This window comes from Indicator indicator, chromosome 1 (assembly GCF_027791375.1).
Source record: "Indicator indicator isolate 239-I01 chromosome 1, UM_Iind_1.1, whole genome shotgun sequence".
In the NCBI taxonomy this organism is placed as follows: domain Eukaryota; kingdom Metazoa; phylum Chordata; class Aves; order Piciformes; family Indicatoridae; genus Indicator; species Indicator indicator.
In genome coordinates this window covers 23,315,874-23,334,809 of record NC_072010.1, presented here as the reverse complement: position 1 = coordinate 23,334,809, position 18,936 = coordinate 23,315,874, and the positions used below count along the sequence as shown (strand labels likewise).

Below are 18,936 nucleotides of genomic sequence, written 5' to 3'. Positions count from 1 at the left end.
CAGGAATTTAATACAGGACTATTAGAAAGAGAATCAAACACTATAATTATACTCATGGCACCTACATAAAAATTTTGCAAATATTCAGTCACTCCATACTCAGTCATTCCATACTTTTTTTAAACGAACCTGTGCAATGTATTTAGCCATTGCTTTGAGTATGTTATGCTCCTTTGCAACATGTTTGTTCTTAAAATGCCAGCTAGCAAAAGATTAAACCAAAAAGGTCAAGACAAATATCTGGATGCTTGTGCCATATCTAGAGGTCACATAGGATCATACAAAGGATGTTAGAAGTTGGAAGTGACCTCTGAAGATCGAGTCCAACCCCCTTGCCAGAGCAGGACCATAGAAGCTAGCAGAGGTTGCACAGGGATGCATCCAGATGGGTTTTGAAAGTCTCCAGGAGAAGGAGATTCCACAACCTCTCTGGGGAGCCTGTTCCAGTGCTCTGTGACCTTCACAGTGAAGAAGTTCCTCCGTATGGAGAGGTGGAACCTCCTCTGCTGAGTTGTCTCTTTCTTCTCAGTCAAACCACAAAGAACACCAGGACTTTTTTCTTTTTCAGTGTGGATTCCACCAGGAATGCAGAGAGCTGTGTGCAAGTCTCTCCTGAAAACTTTCCTCCTATTTTCCAGGGCAGAATAACTCTGCAGGCACTTACACCTGTTACGCATCTCTTTCCCTAGCCTGCAAATTACCTGTGGGTAGTTGTTGGCACAGCATGCTCAGAGTCCCTATCCAGGGGACTGAGAGCTTTGACTCCTGCCTGAAGTTAAATGTGGGGCAGTTTAATATTACACAAGTTAAATGTGAGGCAGCTCAATATTACACAAGCGTTTTCAAGAATGTCCAAAAGCCACGTCCAGAAATAGAGCCAACTTCAGCTGTTATAGGGTTTGCTACTTATTTAATGGTCTTGCAATCTGATCAATCCTCTGAACTAAGGCTCAGCCTGAGGGAAGCAACTATGCTGGGTACAGAAAGAATGTGTCACGTGCCAGGCAATGGAGCACTTAAGATTAAGGGAAAAAACTACTTAGCTTTTGGGGAAGCTAAGTCTCTGCACAGGACAGGACAGTCATGGGACCAAGGGGGCCTTCTGCAGCATGCAGCTAAGTGCCTAAGGCACTAAACCTCAGAGGTATAAAGGGCATCTCAAGCACAGCCCCAGAAAAAAGACCGAGTTCAGACACCTCTCTGTTAAGTGGTGGTGAACCCCAGTGTTCCCCAGCCAGAACATCAGAGGTGCCAGGGATCCTTGCGTGATCCACAGGCAGACAACTCCTGTATGTCCTCTAAGGGGAAACATCCCTCTAGGACTGTCCATTGACAGTAGATCAGATGTAAGTAGTCTGTGAGAGGCAGACTCCCTTCACCTAACACCTACATTTCAACCATGGCTGCTGGACTGTGCCCCTTGCTCTAACTGGCACAGGAGGTTCATTATAGAGCAGAGGAGAGCTCTTCAGTTTGCTTCCTAACATCTTTTTATCTCTACCTCAAAGGTAAGAAACAGTTCATCAAGGAGTAATTTTGTACTTGACAAAATCTAAACAATTTAGGTTTTCCAACCTAAATGATTCTATGATTTGTCTATAAAGGTATCTTAGCTTTCCTTTACCACACTTAAGGAGTGTCTCCTGATAAATTAATGAACAAGATGTTTATGTTTGTGAAAAATATGTACAATTTCAGTTTTACTTCAGCCTCCTTACTTCATCAGTAGCATTCACTATATACAATTGCACAACATGCTTCTTTTTTGTCTCTCCAAACAGAATTCTCTACACTATCTATATATCAAGGTCTTTTTTTTCCAGTGTGCTAAGCAATACCAAAAAATAAAAAGAGAAGAAATTAAGCTTATTTTCTTCCCCACAGGGGACATCAGAGTAAGATAATAAGAATATTTGTGCAGCCTGTTTGCCTTGGAGGCAGCCATCAGCCCAGCAGTGCTGCCAAGGACATGCACTGCTGCTCATTTCTGCAGCAGCCCGGAGACACGTGCTGCACCACAGGAAACACCATCAAAGGCATGGGGATGAATTTGTGTGGGATGTAAAATTTCATCACAATCATTTGATGTAAATGAACACAAACAGTGGGAACATCCCTGTCTGCAGAAAGGAAACTCTGCTCACTGGGCTCTCTTTTACAGCTCATACACACAACCATAGATGCTTCCCCACCTCCCAATGTGTGTGACTTTGCTTTGACTTCTTGCCTGCCCTCATGACTGCACCCAGCTGAAGCACTGGCAGGACACTGCACTGTTTGGTCTTTCTCCAGTGGTGCCTGACACTGTGACCCTGTTGGTGATCCCAAGCCCTGTGAAGCTTCAGCCCTATTCATGTAGGCTCACTGCAAGCACATGTCTTCCCAGAGCACACTTGAGGTGGCAGAACAGACTGTAGATGTGTGTTTGCATGCAGGTGTGTGTGTACCTCTGTGCAGGTACACAAATATGTGTCTATCTTTCCATATAAATCCCAGAATAAACTAGACATACAGCAATGTTCAGTCTGGAGAAGAGGAGGCTAAGGGGAGACCTCATAGCTCTTTACAACTACCTGAAGGGAAGTTGGAGCGAGGAGGGGGTGGCCTCTTCTCCTTGGTGTTAAGTGAAAGGACTGGAGGAAATGGTTACAAGCTGCACCAGGGGAGGTTTAGGCTGGATATTAGGAAATAATCCTTCACAGAGAGGGTTATCAAACATTGGAGTGGTCTGCCCAAGGCACCAGTGGAGCCATCATCCCTGAAGGTGTTTAAGCAGTGTGTGGACCTGGCACTTAGAGACACGATTTAGTGTTGACCTTTCAGTGCTGGGTCACCAGTTGGGCTGAATGATCTTTGAGGTCTCTTCTAACTGGATGCATTCTGTGATTCTGTAATCTTCGATATTTTAACTCCCCAGTGTTAATAGGGCTATTGCCTGTTTAGATGCTAAGCACTCCAGGACTGGAATATCATCTTTATACAACCTGCAAAATGTCTAGCACTCTGTTGGGATAACCATGGAATAATAAAAAATGATAATGTTGTAGTGAGGTCAAATGTTAACTAAAAGCAATACACTGTCAAGTGCCAAGTGTTTTCTGTTCCTAACACACCCAATTCAATCCAAACAATATCTTGTTCTGTTAAGTCAAACACAACAAGGTAATGTTACTTAAACTGATTTTGTTGCACTGCCATATAAGATAAATATAGATTTTGCAAGGAAGGCTAGCCTTTATGATTTGTGATGGCTACAACCAAATCAGGGCAATTATACATGGAGCCTGTTATTTCTGCTATTAAAAAGCTGGCACATAGCTAGTTTGATAGACATTTAGCATTGCCAAACCTGTGTTATGGATAATAATTCTTTCCTCTTACTAACAGAAGCAGTAAGGTCCCTTAAACAAACTTAGAGAATCAGAATTATAGAATTGTTTAGGTTGGAAAAGACCTCTAAGATGGAGTCTAACATCTAACACCACCACGGCCATTAAACCATGTCCTTAAGTGCCATGACTACACATTGTTGAACACCTCCAGGGATGGAGAAAAATTAATTTCTATTGCACTGATCATTACTGCCATTATAATGCCTATATACATCATGACTGGATGTGTTTATATCAGTGGAGCCATACCACGTTGTCCTTAGGGTAATGTAAAACCACCAAACGAAAGTATGACTACCAGCAGTCTGAAAATACAAGCAGAGAGAAGGTAGAGGAGGCTACGGGTATGTACCTGAGGGCAGGAGAGCTCCTGGGATGCTACAATGGGCATCTCCAGGAGAGGCTGCAGCAATGGACTGGCTATCAGGAGATGCCTGAGGCTGGCCACATGGGCGAGAGCGACGTGGATCTGCCAGAGGGACAGGTTACTGAAAAGTAACCACAGGTATGTAAATAGGTGTCAAGTAACTCACTGGTCATTGCTGCATCTGGGTGGGTAACTTGGCATTTGCTCTCTCTCTCCAGATTGATTGTGACCTGCCTTACACTTTTGTTCCAAAATTTGGTCTTGAAATTATTTCTGAAGATCATTTGTGAATGTGGCACAGTTTCCCATTTTACAGCAACTTTACAGACTGACATTTGGTCTCAACATACGCTGAAATAAAAGTGAAATCTTCTGAATACCTGTATAAAACAAGAGGTGTGCTGAAAGGTTTGTCTCTGAAGGGACAAAATAGCTAATAGAGGTACCAAGCTCCCTCTTGCAGAAACGAAGGCCAAACCTAACAAGAGGTTGGAAAGCGAACAGCTTATTCAGCAGCTCACAGTATCTGCATAAACTGAGAATGGCATGATCATTCCTTCTTGCAAGTAACAGGATCCTAACCCAACATAGATAGTCCTAGAAATTCTGAATTTTAGAAAAAGAAACACTGGCTAACTGTGACAGTGCTGTTTAATATGCATGAGATTTAGAAGAGGGACAATTTTCTAGTTACATCTTTGCTGACCTTAAAGAACAGCATAAAAACACTGTGATTTGAGTTTTGCTCTGTCCTCTGTGTGAGCAAATACCACTGGAACCTGTTACTCTTTATAGCTTCTGACACAACTCCCAAAGCATTGCCAAATCCCTCAAGCCCACCAGAAGCCAAATACCCAGCTTGGAGGCTGCCATCATCAGAGCAGCCACTCCTGACCCTCATTCTGCTTTTTTCCTCTGAATGAGGTGCAAAAATCAAGGCTGTCAAAGTCAGCTGCTTACATGGAGATCAATAATGTAAACAAAATGAGAAAAATAAATTTACCTTTACCTGATGCTTGGCACAGAGGCTAAATATATTTCTCTTCAAGGACATGTAAATAAAGAGATCTCTAATTTTTAATGGACATTTAAAACCTCTTCAAGAGGAGCATTAGAATGCATAGGGCTTTGGTTTTTGTTTTGGTTTTTTTTCCCCAAATTTTGAAATTTGAACTATTTATGTGTAACTAAAAACATTATTTTCCAAATGAGGGACAGAAACATACTCTAACTGGGGAAATGTTTCAAAACAAGGTCATGTCATTACCGCAGCACTTCCCAAGGAAGCACATTCTTCCACCCTTCAAAACCAAAAGTTGCACTGTCACAGCAGTGGCCGTGAGAAAGCTACTGAGAACAGAGGAAGCAGCCAAGAGATTCCCTGTACTTTCTTCCTCTGTCCCTGGAGCAGAGCAGGCCACGCTGTCTGGGAGTAGTGTAGGGTATCTGCAGGTCTAATGTTTGCTACCAGTCTGGCTGCAAAGCTAGCAAGAGACCCTTCTTGTCTGCTCCAGCTGAGGCTGCCCCAGGACACTTGTATTCAGTAATGAAAAGCTCTTCCTAGTGATGGAATAGTAGCAGTTCATGTCTCAACTAAACGAGCTCTTTTGAGTATGAAGTATCTGAGGACACAGATGTGCATTTCACCTGCGGAGTAAAATACTGAAGGTGCAGCCATGTGCAGCAATGACAAGCAGCAACAGGATGGTAATTTTTCTTCTTTCCTCCACAGCGCCCTCATGTGATGGCAGCTCGCTGGTGTCCTAAACTGAGAGCTGGGAACTGAGGCACGGGAAAATTAAAAACATCCCTTTGATCCTGTGCTAGGTGAGAGGTAGGTTTTGCTGCCAGACCCAAAGGTTGCAGTGCAGGGAGTGACTGGCTCCATAGCTGCAGCAGCAGAGCACTGAGCACCAAGAGGTACTGTGCAGGTAGAAAACGAGGGACACACTGGTAGGGAGGTGGAGAGCTTGGATTAAATGATCCTTCTATACGCCCTCTGTAGCAGGGGTGCCCAGTTACCCAGAGCATGATGAGGGGAAAGATTTTCAGCTGCTTTAAGGTTTCTATTCCTACAGCATTTCACCTTCTCACTGCCTATCTTTTAGCATCCACAGCAAATAAGCAGGTGGCCTGCAGATGGCAATTTCTTTCAGTTCACAAACTCTGATCCATTCCTTTGGCAGATCAACCACAGGTCCTGTAGCAGCCACATTATAGAGCTTTCATTGTAATGCTCTCAAATAAAGGAGCACCTCTCAATTCCCATTGCTCTGTTTGACTCTAACCAGTAGCTCCCAATACTAAATCTTCTGCATTTCTACCAAAAGAGCAGGTTAGAAAGCCCTAAATTATGACGAAGCTTATTTCTAATATTTTCCTCCCAAGTAATAAAATGCCTTGCAATAAAATGGTTTTGATTCATATCCCTAAGCTGTCAGAGTCTGATGAGTCTGAAACTGACTTTTTCCACTATACAAAATGAAGACTGAGTTGTTCTGACTGCTCTGGCCTCCAGCAGGAGCAAGACTGAACTTGCTACATACAGGAAATCTAGCTAAGCTGTAATAATGATGAGGGAAGACTGGCATTCTTCTAAGGACTATTATGGGGTTAAATTCTAACATATTTTGCAAAGGCTGGGGAAGTAGTGCCCCTGAAAGCCAGAAGGACAGTCTTTCTGATGAGTGCTGGCTTCTTAACATTGTGCCACCAACAGGCACAAAAAGTAGATATATTCCTCATAAACTCATTCTCAGAGACAGTTGTGGAAACGTACAATTTGCAGCTCAGCCAGAGATAAGCACTTGAAATATTAGACCAAATTACTGGTTTGGAGGCAATGGTAGGAAGTGCCAAGCAACTTACAACCACTGCAATCCATTTTGCCTCTAACAAAAGAGCTTTGGACAAGGTAGCTACATGACACTGGGTGGCATATTGTCCATTCATGGGACAGAAACACTATTCTGAAAAATACATACAAGCACGCACATATTGCAGTTATTTGAATGGGGAAAAGGTTTTCCTTGTCCGTCCTAGATTATGCAGGATGCTACTGTGTGCTTGTCTGGAAAATGTGTATTCTATGGTTTTAAGGCTATGCCTTTAATTTCTTTTCACAGAGTTCGAGCAGAAAAGTAAAATAATGTAAATAAATCACAATTGGATGTGAGAAAGAAAAATAATCATTCTTCTAAACACTTCCATTGGGGAGATAGAAATGTTTAAGAGTCAGTACTCAAAACAAAGTCAGTCTGTCTGGTCAGTCTGTCAGGTGTTTTTCTGCTGGGCAGTCTAACAGAATGCTTCTGCGTTTCTCTCCTGGCTTAGATTCGAAGATAACACACTTGCATAGTGATCTTGAAAGCTAAGTTCTAACAACCTCCCTGCTTCTTGTCTTTCTTCCTTTTGCCAGGGAGGGCTGGGGAAGGCAGGGAAGGGGGAGGCAGAAGGGTAGCTTTCCTGGCTTTGGCTAGAAGGGTTTTGTGCTGTTTTTGTTAATTGTACATATTTGTAAATATTGTAAATACTGTGTATTTGTACATATTCATTGCATTCCGTTGTAGACTGTAGTTTTTGCTTGTAAATACAGCTTCATTTGCTTCTGAACTGAGTTAGTCTGGTGGTGTTAATGTGGGAGGGGAATTTCAGCCCACCACACTACAACAACCCATATGAAAGTAACCCAGACTGAGGTGTGGAGACAAACACATGCTGGCTACTAGTGACACATCTTTTCCAATGTTGGTTGACACGAAGTGCTGGGATACCATCAAGTAGTGCATTGCTGTCCTAACTGTTGTTCAGGGCATCTGCGTGGTTCCCCCATTCCCAACTGATCCAACCGTGCTCCAACGTTGGGACCTGTCCCGAGCAGTTTTCCCTCCTGTAATGAAGACTCCAGTACAAGGCTGTGCTGCAAGTCTGGAAATCTCTCTGTGCCCAGACAGACTATCTTGGCATAACCCTTTCTCTTAGATGATCTCATCCTTGGGGTCTGCAGCCCAGAAATGCTCCCCTCGCATAAGCTGTAGATCTGGGGTTCTAATTTGGCATTTCAGAGACAGAACTTGCTAACTGGAGTGGGTGGGTGTCAACTGGAGGGGGGCAATCTCTTTTCAGTGGTACAAACTAGTAAGACAAGAGACAACAGGTACAAGCTTGAACATAGAAGATTTCACCTCAACGTGAGGAGAAACTTCTTTACAGTGAGGGTGACAGAGCACTGGAACAGGCTGCCCAGAGAGGTTGTAGAATCTCCTTCTCTGGAGACTTTCAAAACCCACCTGCATGCATCCCTGTGTGGTCTACCCTAAGTGATCCTGCTTTGGCAGATGGGGTTGGACTCAAAGATCTCCTGAGGTGCCTTCAAACCTCTAATGTACCGTGATACTGTGTGATACTGTGACTGTGCTTTTCAGCTGTTTGGGCACGCTGTGCTGGCAGAAAGGGATTAGCCCACTTTTCAGGGCCTCGGAGCTGTTTAGCCATGACAATCCTCAGCACAAACACATCTACTCTGAGTGTACCAGAGATGTGAAAATCGATTTTTTCCTCCCTGTTTATGTCCAAGTTGTACCCTCCAGAATTTGTCAGTTTGGGATACTGTCCTTTAGATGGCACTGTTACTGCGTTTAAGAAGCATTGCTGCTGGCCACTTGACTGAACAGGGACAAAACTAGGCCATGACTGTCATTATTATTGGGCTTACAAGCCCTATCAGGAGTGACCCAAGTCAGAGGCAGCCATTTCTAACATTTGCACTAAAACGTTTTCATGGTCTCCTTGTCACATATCACTCCATCTCCCACCAGTCACCTGTTCACTTTGGAGTATCCCTCAGCATAAAGGGTTGTATTGATGTGATGAACAACCAGCACTAAGCCATCTCTTCCTTTTCAGAATAAGTTTGAAGCAGTTTACAAAGTCAATAGGAGTCATGCATGCTTATCTGAGGGCTTTAGCTAATGAATCTGCTAATTAAATACCAATTAGAAGCTGTCCACAGGCACTGCAACCATTACCTTTCATAACTAGCTAAATCACACAGTATCACAGTATATCAGAGTTTGGAAGGGACCTCAAGAGATCATTGGATCCAATCCCCCTGCCAAAGCAGGATCCCTTAGGGTAGACCACACAGGAATGCATCCAGGTGGGTTTTGAAAATCTCCAGAGAAGGAGACTCCACAACCCCCCTAGGCAGCCTGTTCCAGGGCTCTATCACCTCATCAAGAAGTTTCTCCTCATGTTGAGGTGAAATCGTATATGTACAAGTTTGAACCAATTGTTCCTTGTCTTATCACTGTGATCCACCAAAAAGAGCCTGGCCCCCTCCACTTGACACCCATCCCTCAGATATTTATAGACATTAATGCGATCTCCTCTCAGTCTTCTCTTCTCAAGACTAAACAGCCCCAGGGATCTCAGTCTCTCTTCACAGGGGAGATGCTCAAGTCCCCTAATCATCCTCGTGGCTCTCCATTGGATTCCAGCACGTCTCTGTCTTTCTTGAACTGGAGAGCTGAAAACTGGATGCAGTATTCCAGGTGTGGTCTCAGCAGGGCAGAGTAGAGAGGTAGAAGAACTTCCCTAGACCTGCTGGACACACCTTTCTTGATGCATCCCAGGATCCCATTGGCTCTCTTGGCCACAAGAGAACATTGTTGTTCCATGGAAAACTTGCCATCCACCAGCACTCCAAGGTCCTCTCTGTGGAGCTGCTTTCCAGCAGGGCAGCCCCTAACCTGTACTGGTGCCTGTTGTTATTTCTCTCCACATGTAGGACCCTGCACTTGTCCTTATTAAACTTCCTGAGGTTTGCCTGCACCCAGCTCTCCAGCCTGTCCAGCTCACGCTGGATGGCAGCACAGCCTGACAGGTGTCAGCCAACCCCCCCAGTTTTGTATCATCAGTGAACTTGCTGAGGGTACTCTCAATGCCCTCATCCAGGTTGTTGATATGTTATATGAAATGCTTATGTCAGAACCACTACTTTGAATTTTTTTTTTGGCCACTGCCTCAGTCATTGCCTGGTGAGGTTTACTCCCAAGATAGCAAATGGGTTTAGCTGTCATTAAATGGGTCTGTGTTAAGTACTTCTATGTCTAGTGCACTCTTTGATGTGTATTAAATGAATATTGGCTATTAAGAGCATTTTCAAGAATGAGATGGGACAGAGATATGATTTCAGGATACAATTTAACAGTGGCCTGGAACAGCCAGAAAACAAATCTAACGAAATGCAGAGAAAAAGGTTACGCAACCTTCAGGCTGCTACAGCAAGAGCTTAAAATTGGAAGCACTCCAAGAAACTGCCAATGTGGGCAAACATTCTTTACTACATATTGACATTCTCTTTCTTCAGCTAAACATGTCTATTGGGTCACTTGCATTGGTGCTTTCCTCAGCTTTGGAGAGAGAACAAGCACTGTGAGCAGGAAATGAGACCCACAGACATGAACAGACTTCTACCTGTCTGCAAAACACTGGTCCCTTGATTGCTTTTAGACTTAGTCCAATCCTTGCTGCCTGGGAGGACATTTTCCAATGGAGTTTAGTTCAAATTCAGAGAAAAATCTGTTCTGGTGTGGTGTGAGACATACTAGAAAGAGGTTATGGGTGACTATCAGGCTAAAGAGGCTCTCTAGCATAAAGTAGGACTGGGCCCTCGGCTGAGCAGATTAGAACTGCCAGCCGGAAAAATCAGCCCCAAACATCTCTGGAATAAGGCCCCAACTTATTCCTGAATGAGTATTAATCCCTTGCCAAACTGCAGTTCTACTCAGACTTCAGCCATTTGTCCTGCAGGCTTCTCAGAAACAAACACACTATTATTATTATTATTTTCTATAACGGGAAGGATTTCTTTTTCCATGCTTGCCCTATCTGGAAGCCAGCCAATGGAATCTTGCTCAAGGTTTCAAACAATAATGCCATCTCAGAAAATGTCTACAGACTGTATTTTCAAATGACACTCAAAACCTTGGAAGTCTGTGTCTATGTTGCAACACAACAGACCACCCAATTACAAAACTGCTTGAGTAGACCCTGATCATGCCACTTACATGTAGGATCTCAATTTAGGCATTGAATTTAAAAGTGGGGCAGACCTTAGCCTCCCGGAAGGCCTTGGTTAGGATGATCAAGCACCCTAGGCAGAAATCCAGATTACTGGATTTTTGGTGCTGTAAAAAGTCTTCTTGAAGTGCTGACTTGCCTCTATTCACTAAAAACTGAGCCTGAAACAAATGTCCTCCTAACATAGGTAATCACATCTGATATATCAGATATCACAAACTGTTTGGCTCACTTTGATTGTGCACCTCATCACCCAGGGTAGCCGGAGTGTATTTGTCTGAGAAAGGTCAATGTTAAATGGCTCCTGCACTGAATGTGCAGATAAGTATACTCCAGGAAGACCAGTCAAGCCCAGAAAGGACTGGACAATCAAGATGATCAAGCAAGTCCAGCAGCACATCTGAAAAAAAAATCTACACCTAATCTTGCCCAAGCCTGAAGGTGCTTAAATTCCACAGGCACTCGGAGCAGTACTACTGCAAACCCCTAGATGGCCTGACAGTGCAAAGGAGCTGGGAACATCGGGTACAGCTATGCCCAGCTAGGACCTGGAGAGGATTTTATTAAATAAATTCCCCTGAGGTGTCCAATTAAGGAGGCATTCTCAGGACCAATCTAACATGCACCAATGGGATGAGAGTCATCTCAAATCTCAGTTGCAGCAACTGTTCTCATTTATAACATATCCAGAGGAGACGAAGGAGATATGCCCAAGCTTCCAGATTTCCTTCAGCAAATTGTGAGTGAGGCATGAGATGAAAAATCTCTTCCCAGTGGACAGCACAGACAAAGCTGAGCAGACACTGCTCTGCCCTTTTTTGTTTCCCCCTGCTTTAATCAAGGACACTCCACAGTCAGCTTAAAAAAAAAAAAAAAAGCAGCAGCTTTTCAAATGCCCATCAAGCCCAGATATGTCAAGACTAAAGAAAAAGAGAAGGAAAATCCCCTGGGAAGGTATTTAAAATATTTAGTACTTTTAAAAAATTTTCTGGTTTTTTTCAGTTCAGTGAAGCTCCCCCTGGCAAGATCAGCTCCTACTTAGGGAAAAGTGTGAACTACAGTATTTGTTCAAAGGTAACCTTTCCCACTAATATAAAAAACAACTGAACAAAGTATTTCAGAATTTGTAAAGATTGTTTGAATCAGTGTTTCTTTATTTAGTTGTCTTTCTCCCTTTTAATACTGGAAGTTTACTCGTTTCTTTCAAAAGTAGACAAACAGGCAGTCAAGGATATAATCCAAACCTTGGCTACCTGTGTTACAATGTAGTTGGGACACCAGCATAACCTGGTATTGGTACAAAATAAATGGTCATCAAAGGAACCACTTCTAGACCTCAGAACCCAGCTAGATTTCCTAGATGACTAAATGGCTTTTCAAACAAGCAGTGTCTACGAGTCCTTCGTGGTTACTTTGGTCATCTTTTAAACTTCACTCATTTTACCTCAGACAAAGTGAATAAATAAGCTTCTCTAATCACTGACATTTTCTTTATGTTCTCTATACATGCTGAATGTAATCTCCTAAGTGCTGAGATAATGCTATTCTAACATCTTCAGGATCTTGCACATTTGTAACAGGAACACTGTCTGATCTGTGATGAACAGGAACACTAGATAAATAATACTGTGAGAAAGCAAATCTTTTCCTTCATCCAACAACTTTGGTTTACTAAATGTATGGATTGCTCTTGCATTTGTTCACAAGTATATCTCAGTTACACTTTCCAGTTCAGCAGTAGCTGTCAGGTTGGGACTACTAAGCTTATACCTCTGCTTCACTCCTAAAAGACAACCTGAAATCTGTCTGTGCATGTGACAAATGCTGCATGTTCCTGAAATTTGATTTTCAAAGACATGGCATCAAATAATAATTCCCTTCTCATAATAACTGTTGTAAGGAACTGCATGCTTGGATTCCCAAGAACAAAATTTCAGTGACTGTGGAACAAATTCAGGCAAGTGACTGAAGGCAAAGTATCTTTCCAATGGTCAAAAGTATCCATTGTACTTACCTGCCTGAAAAAGTGCTGTGTTGTTACAGCAAAGACATCAAAGCCATAGATGGCCCTTTTAAGCTCTTCTTGAATGTTGCTTAATTGCCGGGACTGCTCATCACACTTTTCCTTCAGTCTCTGAATGAACTGCTTTTCAGAATCTCGACTTTCTCCTGGTTTGGGGGAGAATCCATTCCTTGGGGTGGTTGATCTTTGCTTGGGATGTCCTACAAAGGACAGAGAAAAAGACCATCAGGGTCACTTACTTTATATGTATGTACGTAACGTGGACATGTTTCTAGGGCCTTTGGACTCAGCCCTATAAAAAAAAAAAAAGGTTTGCAGCATTCACAGAGATCTGTAATGACTTTCAAAAAAGAGAAAGAATACAGCAAAATGTTCTTCACTATGGGCCAAAGCTCAAAGCTTTGTAAAAGTCATCTCACCTCAGGCTCTGAGCCTGAAGATCTGCTACAAGTTGAGGAGAGCTCTCTTAAGAGTATCTTACTGAGAACTGAGGTTGTCAGAGGAAGGATTCATCTCACCTATTTCAGACATCTACAGGATGCATCTCAGCATCTCAAGATGTGATGCTGAACTCTCCTGAATGGCAGTGAGAGAAATGGGAACTTCCAGGTTGGGGTTCACTGTATCCTATTGCGGATATTGAAAACAACTGGATGATATTTACACTCTATATACACAAAATTTCTTTGGCCACCTGAGCCCCAAGCTTGGTGAGCTGACAGAGGTGCCAGTTTCCTTTGTCTTTGCAGATTTTCTTTTGCTTCCAAATGGGACAATGTCCTTCCCTGAATGCAAACACAGCAAGGATTGTTTGCTATGGGGGTGTCACTATTTCATTTTATCAACAATATTGTAATCTGCCTTGCCATTTCCTCTGGCCCTACCCTTTGTAACACTTGTAAAATTGCAGTACAAACCAAATAAGTACAGAAATGCCACCATGTAATGCTGACTACTCCACTGGCTCTGCATGGCTGCTCTCTCTCTGCACTATGGGTCATGCCAGAATCACTATATGGCCTGCCCACAAAAAGGAGTTCAAACAGACTCTGGCTCCTCTTATGTGCTCTGAATTGGCTTTAAGCAAGCCTGATCCTGTAAAAAGGTGTAAAAACACTAGCGTAGCTTTTAGTCAAGATATCAGCTGAAATAGTGTCATATTCACATGAATGGCACAAACCCTGAAGCTTACTCATGATAAATCAGAGAAGTGAGGTTTTCATCCTGAGCTAAGTTCATATCCTGCTTAACCATCCATTTCTCTGGATATACTCAGGTGTAAGGATGAAGCAAGAAGGGGTAGTGTTTTGGTAGTGTCAGGTTGCTGAAGCCACTACTTGGACAAGCTGTTTGTCTTTATCTTAGCTTTCTGAGAACTCTGCAAACATTTGTGGTCAGCTGGGCAATACCTTTGCACAACTTATAGATTCTTTTTGCTATCCTCAGTCTGTCCTCAGCTAATGCTTTTTAGCTCATTCCTGCACACTGACCAGAAATCTCTGGTTCTCTTCCTCAACTCCTCCCACTAGTCTCAGGCTTTTAGCATAGGAGAGTCAGTAAGAAAGAGGGAGAGAATAGAATCAGATACCTTGTTCTCATGTGTTGCTAGAAATGGTAGACATTGGTCATGGAAGACAAAAGAACATTTCTATACTAGCAGAAAGGCTTGTGTATGCAAGAAAATGGAAAAAAAACTTATCTTGTTTTTCTATAATCTTGTAGTATACAGTTCCTGAAGAGTAATACAGAAATGTCTCCAACTAGTACTTAGCAATAAATGCAACAGGGGAGAGTCTTCTGCCATGGCTACCACTTACCCCTTTCCTACAAACCAGAAGAATCACTTCACAGAGATGCATCTGATAGTATGAGTTTGAGCCAATTTGTAAAGCAGAGCTTGACTACATTCTTATTCCAAGCTAAGCTTACAGGCAGCTAGCTTCAGCAGAGATACTCCCTCATGTCTCCACTGCAAAGAGCCACAAGTGCAAAACAGCCTTTGAAATTCTTTGTGCCCATGACTTGCATTTGCACAGAGATTTCACAACATGTCAAGACCAACTTCATGATGTTTCAAGGCCCAAATAATACAATATGGGATGTTAGAGGAGGACTTTTTGTTATAAGAGAGTTCAGCCAGCACAGTTATTGACCTTTAAGCTGTGTGGTGCAGCAGACAGGCTGGAGGGAAGGGATGGCATCCAGAGGGACCTTGACAGGCTGGAGAGGTGGGCACAAGCCAACCTCATGAGGTTCAACAAGACCAAGTGCAGGGTCCTGCATCTAGGTTGAGGCAATTCCAAGCACAAATACAGACTGGGCAGTGACTGGCTGGAGAGCAGCCCTGAGGAGAGGGACTTGGGGGTGCTGGTGGACGAGAAGCTCAACATGAGCTGTCAGTGTGCACTTGCAGCCCAGAAAGCCAACCAGATCCTGGGCTGCATCAAGAGAAGTGTGGCCAGCAGGTCAAGGGAGGTGATTCACCTCTATTGTGCTTTGGTGAAACCCCACCTGGAATACTGCATCCAGTCTGCAGACCCTGTTACAAGAGGGATATGGACATGCTGGAATGTGTCCAGAGAAGGGCCACCAGGATGATCAGAGGGCTGGAGCACCTCTCCTATGGGGAGAGACTGAAAGACTTGGGGCTGTTCAGTCTGGAGAAGAGAAGGCTCCAAGTGACCTTCTTGTGGCCTTCCAGTATCTGAAGGGGGCCTACAAAAAAGCTGGGGAGGGACTTTTTAGGCTATCAGGTAGTGACAGGACTAGGGGGAATGGAATAAAGCTGGAAGTGGGGAGATTCAGACTGGACGTGAGGAAGAAGTTCTTCCCCATGAGAGTGGTGAGAGCCTGGAATGGGTTGTCCAGGGAGGTGGTTGGGGCCCCATCCCTGGAGGTGTTTAAGGCCAGGCTGGATGAGGCTCTGGCCAGCCTGATGTAGTGTGAGGTGTCCCTGCCCATGGCAGGGGGGGTTGGAACTAAATGATCCTTGTGGTCCCTTCCAACCCTGACTGATTCTATGATTCTGTGATTCTATGATTTATCCATTTTTGTATCAGTTAAAGCTTGAAAACCTTTCTGTGCAGGAATGAGACTTTCTTACAGATACTTCCACTCATTTAAAGGAGCTCTTAACTGGGCAGTAGGCATCATCACAAAATATGATATTCATAAAAGCAACATCCATAAATATCTGCCTCCTTAGTATAAAAATCTGAACTTGTTTAGGCAGCATGGTGATATTACAACAGAAGGCATGGAGAGGAGTGTAGGAGGAAGCCCTTGAAATCAGTCCAGTTTCAATTAAAACAGAAACCCATCAGCTTGTTTTGTCTTATATCTTTCTGGCTTTCCTGTTCACTGGAACATTTGAAATGCACATCTCTCTGTTGTCCTTGTCAGTATTATAAGCTGTCCTTGTACATTAAACTCTGCTATTCTCCTCAGGGATAAGTCCGAATTTCTTGGTTCATTTTGGTCTGAAAAGCAACTTTCTAAGCTTATTCTGCCATTGATGTCCCTTCTCTGTTGCTCTGCACAAAACAGAGTATATGCTAATGATGCTGGCCCTGATCCTGAGTGTCCCTTTTGCTGATGGTGGGACCATGGGGGAAGACCCAGTGTACACTGAAGTCACTGCACCCCTTTGATCTTCTTCAAAACCCCCAGGTCTTTTTTAATCTATTTGAGTGTTTGAACTAAGGAGACGTAACAAGTATATACTCATAATTAACACAGTCCATGAGGATTTAGATGGAGAATGAAATTTATTTGCCTTTTAACTGTGGACTTCCCAACATTTTGGTAAGGAAATAGGAAATTGCTTGTTGTCAATCCTCTTGAAGTAATCTGTAGAGTGACATGCCAGGAACAGACAGCACTGTCCTGCAACGGAGATGTGATGGCTTTAAGACTGTCTTTTTATTTTTTCTTCACAAAGTTCAAGCAGAGAAGGTGAAGGAATGTAAATAAATCACTATTGGGTGTAAGAAAGCAAAATAATGATTATTCTAAACACTTCCATCGGAGAGAGAGAAATGTTTAAGAATCTCTATTCAAAACAAGGTTGGGGAGCTGGGGCAGTCTGAGTTCTCAGCTTGCTTGCTGGGCTTCTGTCTGGCTGCTTCTTTTCTGGCTGAAGATAACACACTGACCTTGACGAGCTAAGTCTAACAGCCTCTCTGCTTCTTGACTCTCTGCCTTCTGCCAAAGGGGTCTGGGGGATTCCTTCTGGTGTGGGGGGGGAGGCCCCTTGGGGGAAGCAAAGGGGGCTTGGTTGTGCTTTTTCTGTTGATTGTACATATTTGTAAATGTTGTGAATAGTGTATAGTTGTACATATTCATTGCATTTCATCATAGATTGTAGATTTGCTTGTAAATACAGCGTTCATTTGCTTTCAGACTGAGCTAGCCTGCTTTGTGTTGGTGTAGGATGGGGATTTCAGTTCTCACACTGTTAAAGGAGGGAAAGGAGAGCATATAAATGGAGATTCATATAAATGTTTCAGTTGGAAGAGGCCTCCAAGATCATCAACTACAACCATCAAAATATGGTTGGACACCTATAACCAGTAAATGCACCTATGTGCACCTGCTCCTAGACACAGGTCAGGAAGGGTATGGCATCAACAGAAAAAACTGAGATCCCTACAAGATCTTTTATTTCAAAACTCCTTTGAAAGTCTTCAGGAGGACGGGTCCAAATTATGAAGATCAGATTCAAGGCTGACAAAATTGTACAACAGTAAAATCGCTACTAATTAAAAGGAATTACCCATGAGGAGGCCAATAACAGGGGAAACAACCTAGAAAGAGTACTCAAATTTTAAAGCCTGTTCCATGGCCACATGTAGCTGTGGCAGAGTTACCTGAGAACACACATGCTTTCCTATCACAAAGTGTAAACGTCACATGAGTTTGTGATCCTGATGGCAGAAAGCCTATGCTCCTGCCTCTTAGCCCCAGATACACTCACTCCCTGTCCTATTCAATGGCTGCTTTGATTATTTTGTGAAATTGTTAACTAGGTGAGAAGATTGTCTTTATTGCTTTGCTATTGATATTTCTTCTATTTCAAATAACTTTAAAAGCTAGCTTTAAAAATAAACGCAGATGAGATTTATTTTCCTGCTTGATCCTTAGTGATTTTAGATCCTCATAATTTCAGTCAGCCAGGCTTAAGAACTCCTGAATCAGTCTGATGGAGAGAGGGCAGTTACTCATCCTCTCACGAGAATGAAGAAACTTCTGAGGTCTCCTCAATTAGATATACCAAAAATGTAAGCCTTGAAAATCAAGTCACCTGTAGAAATGCAGACCTCCTTAAAACAATACAAATATGCCTATGTTTCATTTTGCTTTCTAGTTCCAGTGGGGAAGCAAATCATCTCTACTGCTGCTACAGCCACAATCAGTGCTGGTGCTTAAACTGGACTCCCACTGTTATAAACACTAATGAGCTGCCGGTCTTGCACTCTCTGCAACAAATTTTTCTTTGGATCCCTCTTGGTGATCTCACCAGGTGCAAAACAGCCTGAAAATCATATGATTCAGAGGACAGTGTGAAGTGCATCTTTTTACTGTAGTGTTATAGGAAGGAGAAGAATAGGGATTGAGTTTAGTAAACATGAAGAGATTCTTGATGCAAATTATGGGAGTCTAAGAGCTGTTCTACATCTTTTATACTTTACCAAATGAAGAAATATGGAGTTTCACCCACCTCTAATTATAACTCAAGTATCATATAGCTGTAGAGATGGCATTTACATAATTTAATTAAAGTCTGAATACGAAGGAACAGAACAGACAATAAAGAGCAAGCACAATTAAATCAGTGGGACCACATCCACTTATTTCTGCAGCGTTTAGATCAGCCAACGGCTAGCCTTAGAAAAGCCTTTAGGTACCCTATACATTCCTTAATACATGTAGAGATAAGTTATTTACAATAAACAAAGGTATTCTTTAGAAATGTTAAACCCATGAGCTTTTTTCCAATATTGGCAGGTAAGTTCAGAATGCTCCAGGAGCACTCTGAAGGTTGTTTCCATAGATAATCCCTTTTCCAGTTC

The 18,936-nt window shown here is 42.9% G+C and overlaps 1 protein-coding gene across 1 annotated transcript in view; it reads right to left on the bottom strand.

Moving 5' to 3' along the window:
- MTUS2 (microtubule associated scaffold protein 2) overlaps positions 1–18,936 on the bottom strand; it is a 216,315-nt gene that overhangs the window by 48,619 nt on the left and 148,760 nt on the right. The window contains exon 6 of the mRNA XM_054385862.1: positions 12,857–13,065. Coding sequence (XP_054241837.1) covers positions 12,857–13,065 — 209 coding nt within the window. The remainder of the gene's footprint in view (positions 1–12,856; positions 13,066–18,936) is intronic.